The 12,594-nt window shown below is 39.9% G+C and overlaps 1 protein-coding gene across 1 annotated transcript in view; it reads left to right on the forward strand.

Annotated features, from left to right (window-relative positions):
• The window catches only part of LOC107667589 (eyes absent homolog 1-like), a 45,166-nt gene extending 33,282 nt beyond the window's left edge, over positions 1-11,884 (forward strand). Inside the window, exons 14-19 of the mRNA XM_016459295.1 lie at positions 6,088-6,146; positions 6,240-6,400; positions 6,584-6,698; positions 6,953-7,074; positions 7,716-7,816; positions 9,926-11,884. Of these exons, the coding sequence (XP_016314781.1) occupies positions 6,088-6,146; positions 6,240-6,400; positions 6,584-6,698; positions 6,953-7,074; positions 7,716-7,816; positions 9,926-10,006 (639 nt within the window). The 3' untranslated portion in view covers positions 10,007-11,884. The remainder of the gene's footprint in view (positions 1-6,087; positions 6,147-6,239; positions 6,401-6,583; positions 6,699-6,952; positions 7,075-7,715; positions 7,817-9,925) is intronic.
• Positions 11,885-12,594: the final 710 nt, after the last annotated feature.

Below are 12,594 nucleotides of genomic sequence, written 5' to 3' on the forward strand. Positions count from 1 at the left end.
CATCATTACTCCAGTCTTCAGTGTCACATGATCCTTCAGAAATCATTCTAATATGCTGATTTGATGCTCATTTTTTAATTATTATCAATGTTAAAAACAGATGTCTTGCTAAAATGATTGAAGAAACCATGATACTTTTTCCAGATTTTTTTGATGAAAAAAAAATAAATATATATATATTCAAAAGAACAGCATTTATTTTAAATATAAATATTTTGTAACATTATCAATGTCTTTACTGCCACTTTTGATCAAATTAATGTGCCCTTGATAAATAACAGTAAGTTTCAAAAAAGAAATCATAATGGTTCAAACATTTGCAAAGTAGTGTATATGCATAAAGTATTTTAAATTAATTTAAATAATTTACTTTTTTCTTTGGAAACTTAATATTGACAAATGAATTTGAAACTAAAATAAACCCATTAAAAATCCTTTAATTCGTTTAAATATTTAATTGTTTTTATGAGAAATCAAGGCACAAGAAATAGCATTTTACAGGAGAAATCACACATTTAATATGAGTATAGAAATGCACAGAGGTTTAGTTGGCATGCTTCTCTTTGGTTATACCACAACTGGTTATACCATAATTCTTGTATGCAATTACCCCAGTTTGTGTGATATGCTGCGTGCAGTACCTGAGTTTGAGGATGTGTTGGGGATGAAAGCATTCTTGTGTGTTGGGTGAGAGGTGGAGTGCGGGTTGGTGTGTGGGAATGTGCGTCTCTGGAGGCCCGGCCGTGCTCCCTCTCAGTGGGGAAGGGCCACGGCTCGCCGGGAGAGAAAACAACACAGAGCCGTCTGCGGGACAGAGTTCTCCTCCCTGGCTCTGCAGAGGTGGGAACGGTTTCAATTATCCCCGGCCGTACCTCCGCAGACGCATACCTGAGGCCAACCCTGTGACATTGCAAACGGGACGTTTTTAGCACCTCCAGGATGAAGGGCCTTCACTTATCAGTTTACAACTGGGATTGAGTAGAGGTGTGACTTTTTTTATAATTGCATTTTTTGTGACAGTGTTTTAGTCTAACATCTTTCCAGTGCAATTCACCTATCTTAGTTTGCAGTTTTCCTCTCGGTTATTTAGGTAGATAGCTTTGTTATTTAATATACAGTATTTCTGGCCAATACCACAAGCAAATGTTCCATCAAAATTCCTCGAGCTCCTTGGACCAAACCAAAATAGAGGAGTGACTCTTTTGAAAGTGAAATAAGTCATTATCATAACTTTCCCTGCGCGTGTTGTGTATTCGGGAACGCGATTGACTCTGTGGATTGAATGTGTTTTTACGTCTAGACGCAGGTAGTCTTTTGGCTGTCAGGGCTTCAGAGGTCCCCAGGCAGGAGCCCTGATGTGTTTTGGAATGACTAAAAAGAGAATGAAGAGCTTTTAAAGTCTTCTCTCAGCATCGGCCCCTCTCTTACCCAGCAGCCCACAGTAATGGAGCCTAAAAGCAATAAGGGTTGTGCGTTTGTGGAAAATGTAGTGTTACAAACAATGTGGTGACAAATGATGGTTTGCTCATCCTTATGCAGTTTTTTGGATTGAAGCAACGTTGTGTTTTAAATTAAGATCCTCAATTTAGACAATGCGTGAAAAATGTATCATGTGATTTGCTGAGATTGTCAAACTGTTAATAAGAGCAGGTGTTTGCTTTTCTTCCAATTTGGACGGACTTTTGTTTTAACTGGCGTCACACCTATAAGGTATAAATGCAGTGGAACATTTGGCCCTTGGATGTGTGTGTTGAGACCGTGTTTGAACAAATTCGAACCATATTTTCCGTTATCTTCTCTGCATCATACTCACTTTACTTGAGTTAACTTAACTTGAAGATCTGGGGCCGGATTCATGAAATATACTTAATAATGAAATTCTTCTTAACTGCTTTTCTTATTCTTTATGAGTAGAGTTAAGAATTTTTAGTATCGTAAGTATCGTATCATATCGTATCGTAACGCAATAAATTTATTTCTTAAGAAGATTTTCATGAATCCAGCCTCTGCTCTTTTGCATCTTCATATGCCAGAGTGCGAAAAGCCTCGGTTTTAGGAAGGTCACGCTTCCAGAGAGCTTTGTTTTACTCGGCTGTTTGAATTCCATGACTGTTCAAGCACAAACTGTGGATTGGAATGAAGTGGGTCTGAAGAACTCTCTTTGTTCTCCATATCCTGTGTCCGACCCACAGGTAAGCTGCACCCTCCCTCTTTCCCCTCTACCTCTCTCACCCTTCACGTGGGCCAACTGTGGTGGGAAAGTGAAGGGGGGGCAAACACTGGGGTCATGAACCCCCCTCACAGACAGGGGGATGACAGACCCTGCCAATGGAGTGGCAGCATTGTGAACCTGCGAACCATGGATTGGGCTTTTTCACATGGACTTAGCTTGTAGGCTTGGAGGAATGTTGTGATGATTGCTGTAATCACTCACACTGTGCCTTTGTTACCTGGGACACTCACCTGTGTGGGGAGCCAGTTCCTTCTCCAGACTAAGCTTTAGCGGAGTTTAGGGTCTGGCCCAAAGGCACGGCCAGGGATGAAATCTCCTGAGCTGAGAGAGAAAGAGAGGGGGGGAAAAAGAGAAACGGTGGTAGCCAGGGAGAGTAATGCAATACGGATGTTTCCAGCTCGGGACGAGAGGGAAAGTGAGGTTTGTAGTTTTAAATAATCATTTTCTTTTTTGACATTCTGCAGCAGTCGCTTCTGTGCAGTCGACAGCAAAGCCCTTCCTCTGGCCAACAGGAAGAATCAGCCAGTCCGGCCTGATTGCTTAATGACAGATGCCAGCCGAACAAAGGAGGCTCTGATAGCTCGCATAAATGAAAAGGTTTTTCTAGGCCTGGATAGTCAGAGGAGGAACTGAAAGGAAAATGAGAGCGAGTGAATGGAAATAGAGAAGAGCTGATTTCAAGGTGTTTATTTTGTAGTTTTTTAGGCTTCTCTTGCAGTTTCCCACAGTTTTTCCCACACATGTACACATTTTTTTTTCATTTCTTTTACCGGGACCTTCGGATAGTTTAACGAATGAGAAGGGATCAAAAAATTGATGAATTAAACAGAGACAACATGTTTGTGTAAGACGTAATTATGTACGGATTGCAGAGGAGGATCTTTACACAGCCTACAGTAGGAACATCTGGTGTTAGTTAGCAGCGATTGTAGGTTTGTAAGAACCACTGCTTGGTGAACAAGGAGAAGTACAATAAAAGAAAAGACAACCTCATTGCCATCTCAGTTTTTCCTATATATTCATTTATTCATAAGCACATAACAAATATATAAATATATAATTAAAAATGTAAATAAAAATATATTTTTACATTTTTTATTTTTGGTGCATACTATCATGGTTGTATCACAAATTCATAAATCCTTAAAAAAAGAATAAGATTGTTGCATAATCTTTTTTATTTTTTTTATGGGAAAACTGTGTCATTGCCTATTAATATTTGAAAAAGAAATTACTATGAAAAAATCTAAAATCATTAAAACAATGAGATATGAGATTATTGCATGTTATAATTTTTTTAGAGGTGTGTGTGTGTGTGTGTGTGTGTGTGGGTGTGTGTGTGAATATAAATATAATATATGCAAAATCATATTAAAAAACTACATTTTAAACTACATTGAACTCTTTTATTTATCATTGACCCCATTATCTCAGTTGATTTTTTTACCACCAGCTCAGACATGCTATTGTTTATACAATATTTATATTACCTCACCCTTTCAACATAACACCTTCTTGAAGATACCGTCAGCCAACCTTGAAGATCAACCACATGCTGTATTTAACCACTTAAAGCTGGCCCATCCTCGGTCATTAGGCTTAACGGTGTTTACGAGTGCTTAAGAAGCTGCCCTAATGAGTCTCATGAGTTACTGTAAGACATTAGGACCGGGCAGCTCCATTAGGGTCCGGGTGCAGCTACCAGAAAGTGGTTTATGTGGGCTCCAGCTGTGTGCAGTAATTGCTAGAGGTTGTGCATTCTTTCTCTGCCCTCACTTTCATCCCGGAGGTCTGGAAGCCCACAACACGACTGTTAATTGTGTGTCGTAATAACCAGCGAATTAAAAGGCAATGTAAACATGCGGTGGTTCCGTCAAATGGAGATGGTAACGTGTTAAGAGACCTAGGCAGCTGCACGCACTCGAACGGGGGTGGTACTTCTGGAATGTGTCTTTGCATGACAGTTTTTATAGTTTGGATTTTTTTCGAAATCATACTTCGGTTAGAAATATTTCAATATATTTTATTTATCTGAAATGGTGCATTTGTCATCATAACCGTTAATACTCAAGATTAAACGTTGCGATGGAGGCCCCAGCTTTCTATAATGATTTTGGCCTGTCCAAAGGTCCTCTCTGGAAAACAAATTGGTACTTCAGAAGTATTACAGATCCATCGCTGTCTATCTAGAACCAGATTACACAAATAGCTTGAGGTGTTCCTGAGCCACGGCTGCAATTGGCAGTCCATCTTTTGGCCCCGCAACACTCGAGTTCTCCATGTGAGGTCACCCCGGCTCCCCCCTCACAAACGCCCCTACCTCCAGCCCCCCTCCCCCTTATCTGAGCCTGTGGAGTCCTGGAGAGGAGGAGCAGGGCACCGGGTCAAAGTCTTTTCCTCTTTGGATCTCGAGGCAACCCTGTCTTTCCAAAATTTTATTTTATTTTAATTTTTTTATTTGAATGCTCATGCCCTGCTCACTAACAGCTCGAGCTCTTGCAAGGGGAGAGGGGAAAGAACGACTATAAATGGAAAACTAATAACAGATTTTCAGTCTGCTTTCTCCAAAAAGCTGGCCTCAGGCTGTGTTGGTGTGTGGCTCGGCAGCAATCAGAGGTCATAATTTCATTGGCGGTTAGCATCAGGTTCAATTTTTCTAGTACGTTACATTTACCAGAAAGTCTGGTTTGTGTTACTGTGTACACTGGCTGAATCAGCTCTGAGCTGTAGAATCATTCAGCCTCTCCAAGAAGTGGAGACCCTGAAGGGGGCACAGACGCTCTCATTATCCCACAGCTATCTCTGTGTTCAGGCACCGGACTCTGAACTAGCAGACCTAACACCTAGAGGACATTTCTACCTTCCCGGAGTCTACCGATACCAACTTTACGTACCAGCAGATGTGTATATCAAGAGATCCCCCTAGTGGTAGTGGCCAAATGGGTCGGATCCCCGGTCCCCTGATGATGGTGTTTATTTTTATTAAGATTTAGCAGGTGGGGGGTTAGAGGCTGGAAGTGGTTGCAGTAAAATAAAAAAGGTTTACGGTCTAAAGCGCTTACCCCTACCCTGCTGTAGCATTAGACAGGAATGCAATAATGTCAGCATTTGGCCAGGTTCAGATTGAGTTAAAACAAGGAAGTCCTTTTTGTATTTTTGTGTCTTAGCAGCCTGTTGAAACTTAATTAAAAGGCTTAAAGTTCTGGAAAGGAAATTCGAAAGAATGGCTAAAAGGAAATACCTCCTTCTAAAATTCAACTACCAAGTAAATTGTTAGATTAAACTTGAAATATGAATGGAGGTTTAACAGAAGAACTGGCAATGTCAACCAATTTTTCTTTTTACTTCATTGGATGGGGTTTAATTCATAATTATAAATTACATATATATAAAGTTTGTACATGTGTATATTTTGTATATTTATAATTAGAAATTAAACTCCATATATTTTTTAAACATTAAGTTTACACAGAGGTTTAATTTATTATAATTATAATTAATATGACTGTAGATAGATAGATAGATAGATAGATTCACTATATATATATATATATATATATAGTGGTAGTGGCCAAATGGGTCGGATCCCCGGTCCCCTGATGATGGTGTTTATTTTTATTAAGATTTAGCAGGTGGGGGGTTAGAGGCTGGAAGTGGTTGAAGGTTGATTTGAGCTTTCGGGAGAGAGCTTAGCCTTCAATTGGGAAGCCACAGTTGTAGACATTATTCACTTCATGGATTCAAGCTCCCAAATCGCAACCAATTTTGCACATGAAAACCATTAATCAAATTGGTATATTTTAATTCCAACCAGCTCACCATGGCCGCCCTTTTATTTTTTTGCTTGTTTCCAGGAGTGTGATCAGGTCCATATTGACGACGTGTCATCGGACGACAACGGGCAGGATCTAAGGTAAAGCTAGCACCATACTAGCCCTTTCACAGTTCACTCTAACGGAAGTCGAGCTCAAAAGCCATTCTCTCTTTTTCCCTCCTCTCTGTTTAGTACATATAATTTTAGCACAGACGGATTCCACGCTGCTGCCACTAGTGCCAACCTGTGTCTGGCCACCGGCGTACGAGGAGGTGTGGACTGGATGAGAAAGCTGGCCTTCCGCTACAGACGAGTAAAAGAAATTTACACCACCTATAAAAATAACGTCGGAGGTAATCCCCCAATAAACTGCTTTGCTAAAATTGCTGGGGAAGAGGGGTGGTGTGTCAACAAAAGCACTCATAAGTTTCTCAAATAATCCCTTATGCAGAAACCACTTGGTCTGGGTAAATTTCGAAATTTCTCAAAGTATTCGTGGGACGGTCCAACTCAAACAATGTTTCTGTTCATTTCAGGTCTGCTTGGCCCAGCCAAAAGGGAAGCCTGGTTGCAATTGCGAGCAGAAATTGAAGCCCTGACCGACTCCTGGTTAACACTGGCACTGAAAGCACTAACATTAATCCACTCAAGGTAGGCCTTAGCACGAGCGAATTATATAGAGCCCATCTCTGATACACATAAATCAGCGAGAGGCATGAATAACTGTGTGCTTTATGCCCCAATACCTCAAAGAGCACTGTATTGTTTTTGAAAAACAGCATTTTAAGTGACAACAATTAAAGATCCATTTATCATGGAGCGTTCTGGATGACAAATGGCGCTCCTGGTTAGCCTTGTCCTCCCTTGTGCGATTTAACTTGACATAATTTGCCTTTCAATTACAGATCAAACTGTGTGAACATCTTAGTGACCACAACACAGCTCATACCTGCCCTCGCCAAGGTCCTCCTCTACGGACTGGGAGTAGTATTTCCAATTGAAAATATTTATAGCGCCACGAAAATAGGTAAGTGTGAGCTCAGTATTAACTACCTGTGTGTATGAATGGACTCTATTGGAGTGTGGCCGTAATTACGACAATATTACGTGTAAACACCGCGAGACACATGGCGTGTGATTGGGTTAGGCTGCAGAAGTGGCGGACACACGAGAGGGTTGATGTTCAGGAAGAGGTCTAATCAGGCTGGGATTATTTTCTTGGAGCTCAGCCTGAACTGGGCCTCTCCTTTTCAGGTCTACATATGAAACCACTTCGGCAAATTTATGTCATTCCACTTTGACATTTTTTTCTTCTTCTCGGCCTCTCCGCTTTTTTGAATGCAAAATAAACACCGACCTGTACTTTCATACTTTCGTTCGCGCGAAGCTCAGCGCCTCCCTCGCTGCGGCATTTGCATGTGAGGTTGATTTAGCTTGTTAAACTCCATTTGTCCCACGTTGTGGGAGGAATAAGGCACACTTAATGCTTTTCAGACTACTTTTATCTGAGCATCGATCTTATCGTATCTCCAAGCCAAGGCAAAGTGTTTATACTGCGTAATTTTGTGTAACTTATTGCGTATTTAAAGAGCCCCTCACAGGGGCTGGATCTTGGATGTGGCTTCCTTGCTTTCTGCAGCAACCTAAACCTGTTTCTTCTCTCCCCAGGAAAAGAGAGCTGCTTCGAGAGAGTAATCCAGAGGTTCGGAAGGAAAGTTGTTTATGTGGTGGTGGGGGACGGCGTGGAGGAGGAGACAGGGTCGAAAAAGGTATGAAGATGCCTAGAACTCTATAGCACTTTTCCTTTAAACCTTCAATTTCTTCAGTCCATTCCCTGAAAATGTCATTGGACCAGTGAGAGAATGATTCTAAAAGGAGGCGAGATGACATAATTACACGTCCCTGCATGTGACTGTGCCGTTTCACCGTGTGTAATGCTAGACAAGTCCTCTCAGGCATGTTAGAGGGGCCGGTTCATAAATATAACATGCGTTTAAGACGCTTAAATCATTGTTAGATAAGTCGAGGATATTCAGAAGAACATTAGGAGTGTTGTTTTCCCGTCTCTTGTTGTTCAAACCAGAAGATTTATGTTACCTGCCACCTGTGTATTCAGAACATCCGCCAAGTTTTCCAAAGCTGTAAGCCACAAAACCTGAAATTATTCATTGTGTAATTAATTATCAAAGCTGCTTGTTGTTCAGGCAGGTTCCAAACAGACGAAAACATGTTGGTGTGATTATTATATTGTGCCAAGTGATCCGTTCCATATTGTCAGTTAATCATGCAAGGAATGTGAATGTAGGAAGTTTAAGCTTTACATGTCAGTCCCCATTTCCTCCGAAACAAAGTGTTTAGACGTAGCGCAGGGGATTTTAATAAGTCCTTGGCACTTGAGAAACCCGGCTTGATATAAAAAGCCACAGTTTTGTCAGATACAACACTAGTGTCAAGGGTGACTTTGTATGAAACCACCAAAGCAAAGTTAAACTTTTGTATACTTTTGTTTTTTCCATCGTATCCCAGAAACAATTCCCCTCTAGTTAATAACTCGACCGAGGCAAAAGGAGATACCATCTCTGGCTTTTAAAGTTAAAAGCAAAGACAATTTACAAAACAAAAGAAAAGAGTCTTTTAAGGGTCAGTGCAAGCTTCTCTAAGCGGAACATATGCCCGAGAGAGGCTATACCTTTGATAAGACTCAGTAATGGTTTGTGTGTGGACGACTCTGGGCTGACAAGCTTCTTTCATTCTGGCAGAATCATATTTCCTTGTGGCCTCTCCCAGGAACAATGCCTCATTTGCAATGTTGTGTTCGGATAGTGCATTTAATAGTTATTTCCCTCCTTTATGTTTCCTGAGGTACTAGTAGTAAACCATTTTGCTGTGTTTTCTAATGGGGCCTTCGTTGTTTTATATATTTTAAATATTTTATTATATTTTTGCAACAATATTAAAATATATTCTTAAAATGTATACAACTATTCAAATTAAATGGAAACATTTTTTTTCTCTAAATTCCCTCACTGCTTGTTAATATTTGAACAACATCTACCCGTCAAATCATCCTGCAGAAAGAAAAAACAGAACAAGAAGTAAAGAGGACCCCTGAAGAACCTCATGACTATGTGTCAAGGTCCATAAGTTAATAACCTGAAGTTATGAAAAGATTTTAAGAAACTTTAAAACTTTAAAACTTTAATAAGTTTCTTAAAATCTTTTCGTGACCAAGTTCAGGTTATACAATATCATGTGAGCTGACTCCCCAAAAATGAAATCATATGTTATGAATGAATAATTCATGTTATTTATTATTATTAGAAAGGCTTTTTACCTTGAAAAACATTTTCAAAAACCTTTTTGATATTATTAAAAAAGATTAAGATACACGTGTACATGTATATTCAAAGTGTAGGAAAAAATTTGGTTTTAATTGGATATGGTTTTAACATGACATTTTGTCATTAAATTGAAAATGGTCTAAACATTTTTTTTTTGCTTGTTTGCATTTTGTTTTTCTTTTTAAACCAACATGAACACAAAGAGTACATTTGTTTTGTTTTTAAGTAGATATACGTCCTTTATTTTCAACTAGATTTATTTCCTTTATTTTCATGTCATTGAGCTAACTGTCAAAATGTGATATTTTTTTATTAATTTCTTAAATTATATTTACTGAGTGATCTCATTGGTTCAGTGGTTGTAGTTTGTAAGGCCTTCCTCTTCTCAAGTCTCGTGTGATGTTACGGGCCATCGAGGCTGTTCAGACGGCACTCACGGGCGTGATTGTTGTTCTAAGTGAAGTGTTCATTGCAGGTTTTGTGTTTCTTTAGTTTCTCTTTCACCCTCAAACACTCTCTCTCCCTGTGTCTTTCTAGCACAATATGCCTTTCTGGAGGATCTCTAGTCACTCTGACCTCATGGCCCTACATCATGCTCTGGACCTGGAGTACTTGTAGCACTGTGACGGCCCTGTTGCTCTGTCCCAGGCCGTGCGGGGGCCCTGCAGACCCATACCCAGCACCGTCAGCCTGCTGCGTCGCCCGAGCGTCTGCGTTCCTACAGCACCAGACCAAAAACAAAACCGTTCACACACATAACGTAGAGAGAGAGCGACACGCTCAGCGTGTTGACACATGGCCGCAATTCGTCTTAACCCTAAACCTTTTTCGAAGTGGAGGAGAGTGAATTTATGGCTCTGCAGCTGCTGGCCCTGGTTACTGTGAATTGGCTTTTTTTCCGAAGCCATCAAAATGTTTTACAGCCCTGTGTACGCAGGGGTCTCGGCAAGCGTTCACACCTGTGACAAAAACTGAGCTACCGATGACTTTGGAACTCAGCAGGACTCCGATCCCACTGCGACTTGGTGTAATGTTTTGTCTCTTTATGTCTCAACCGATGGTACAAAGACAGTGGGGCACAACCCCTTCGTTTTCCTCATTTCGCCCTGGATGTTCTACACTTCTTATTTATAATCTTCGAGAGACTTTGTGGAGCGGCACCGGCACTGGCCCTGAAAAAGAGACTTGTGCCTTTTTGCTTTCTTTGTAAAAGTACTTTGATTCCACTACACCAAGTAGTTGATGGAGGAAAAAATGGATTTTCGAAATAATTTAAAGAAAAAAATTTAACGAAACGTTATTTACATTGCAGAGACAATCGTGTACAGACTTTTTTTTTGTGTGTGTAAATTTGTAATCACTGGACTATTCCTTCCTATATTGATTAAGGTACATGCTGTGGAAAGCCGTTTCATGGAAGTACGTACGTAAAGGCGTTGGCGCAGTAGCTCATGCAAAGCCTGAAAGTGTTGACGTGTTCGAAGTTTCATTCAATAAATAAATGTAGATAAGGATTTTTTTGGTGATAATTGTTTTGTCATGACCAAAAGCATGGATGTCAAGTGTCAATAATTTCGTATTTTTCTTTGTAAGCTTCTGCTCCTCAAAGGTGGTGAGAACTTGCAGAGTCCATATAGAGACTTTCTCCACGATGAAATGTGACTCTTTCAGTCAGGATTTCAAAGTGAATTAAATCCCAATGGTGGCTCAAACTCTAAGGAAGAACATAAGCAGCATAATAAGAATAATAATCTTCTGAATGTCAAGCTTCAAACTGAGTGTAAATGTCTGTATCCCCAGTACTATCTCCTGCTCAAGCTGGACATTGAACCTCAGCGTCCGTGACGGGCATTTAAGCTTAAATAGGTTTTATTATCTTTTGTAACGGCGCTAAAGCAGAAAGTCTTGTACAGCAAGTGTAATTTTGTATGAAGTAGTCTTTTTATTTTGATTATGTCCACTTGGAAATCGCTGTAGTTGGATTTTCATGATGCATATTGGTAGTTCTAAGGTAACTGTTGACTGGAAACTCTAGCTCTTAGACTTTAAGAAAGAAAGCCACTACTCACTCACACCTACACACACACACACACTCACAATGGAGTTGAGAACATGTGCTATTGACTGTGAATTTCCCCAGCTAACTCGATCTGTTTTTAATTTTCCCTCCCGGCACATGATGATGTTCGGCTCCTGCAGGTGAGGTCGTCTTCTCTGGCCTAGTTTTTCTCACCACATTTACAATTTCACCCCTCTTATTGCATCGCCCGCCACCCCGCATACTGGGGAATCACATTTTGCTGCTAGATCACGGTAACAGTAGATGTTTTCTAGATTTAACACACTTTTTTTTTTTTTTATAAATGATGCAATCATAATGCAAACTGGAAATAATTTACAATATGTGGGCCTCATTGTGAAACAGTTTGTTGTGTCTGCAAAAAGATGTGTACAGATGTTTTTGACATTTATTATTTGGTTGTGTTTAAATTAATAAAAACTGATTTGTGAACGGTTACACATATTTTTCCCTTTTTTGCAAGTGATTGAAATGGTGGCTCTGCAATTTTCTGCCTCTGAGTTTGTATTTATTGACTGTTTGGTCTTGCGATCAAATGCCCCCAAAATTGTTTCGGAATGGCAGTTTTCTGCAACTGATGAATGTCCAGAGATCATTATATTAACATTTTATATATATATATATATATATATATATACACACGCATAGAAGGATACTTTATAAAAGTCCCATTTTATGGTATGGGAATGCAGATTTTGTGTGGCCTCCTCTGTCGTTTGGTGGTCTGCAATTCAGCATTTCCCCCTCCGACAGATTCTCAGACAACACGTCATGTATGGCACTTTTGTTTAAAACATCATAACTGATGTAATGCCATATAAAGCTCCATGTCCCTCTCATTTCTGTGCAAAACAACTGTTAAAACAATATGTGGGATTTCAAAGTGTACATTCAAAATCAGTGTGTTCAGTTCATTTTAAGGGACCTGCTTCCACACAATGTGATCTATAGACAATGTCTAAAATTCTCATAAATTACCAGAAAAAATTCCTTTTGTTATGATGAGTCTGATCATATCTTTGATTTTCTGCTTCAGCCAGAATTTCTGAATTCAGATGAGGGGAATTAGCCGTAATCATGCTACATAGGCACCGCATATTTGTCAGTCGGGCGGTTTGTGTTATTC

Source organism: Sinocyclocheilus anshuiensis, unplaced genomic scaffold (genome assembly GCF_001515605.1).
Source record: "Sinocyclocheilus anshuiensis isolate Anshui unplaced genomic scaffold, SAMN03320099.WGS_v1.1 scaffold1679, whole genome shotgun sequence".
NCBI lineage: Eukaryota > Metazoa > Chordata > Actinopteri > Cypriniformes > Cyprinidae > Sinocyclocheilus > Sinocyclocheilus anshuiensis.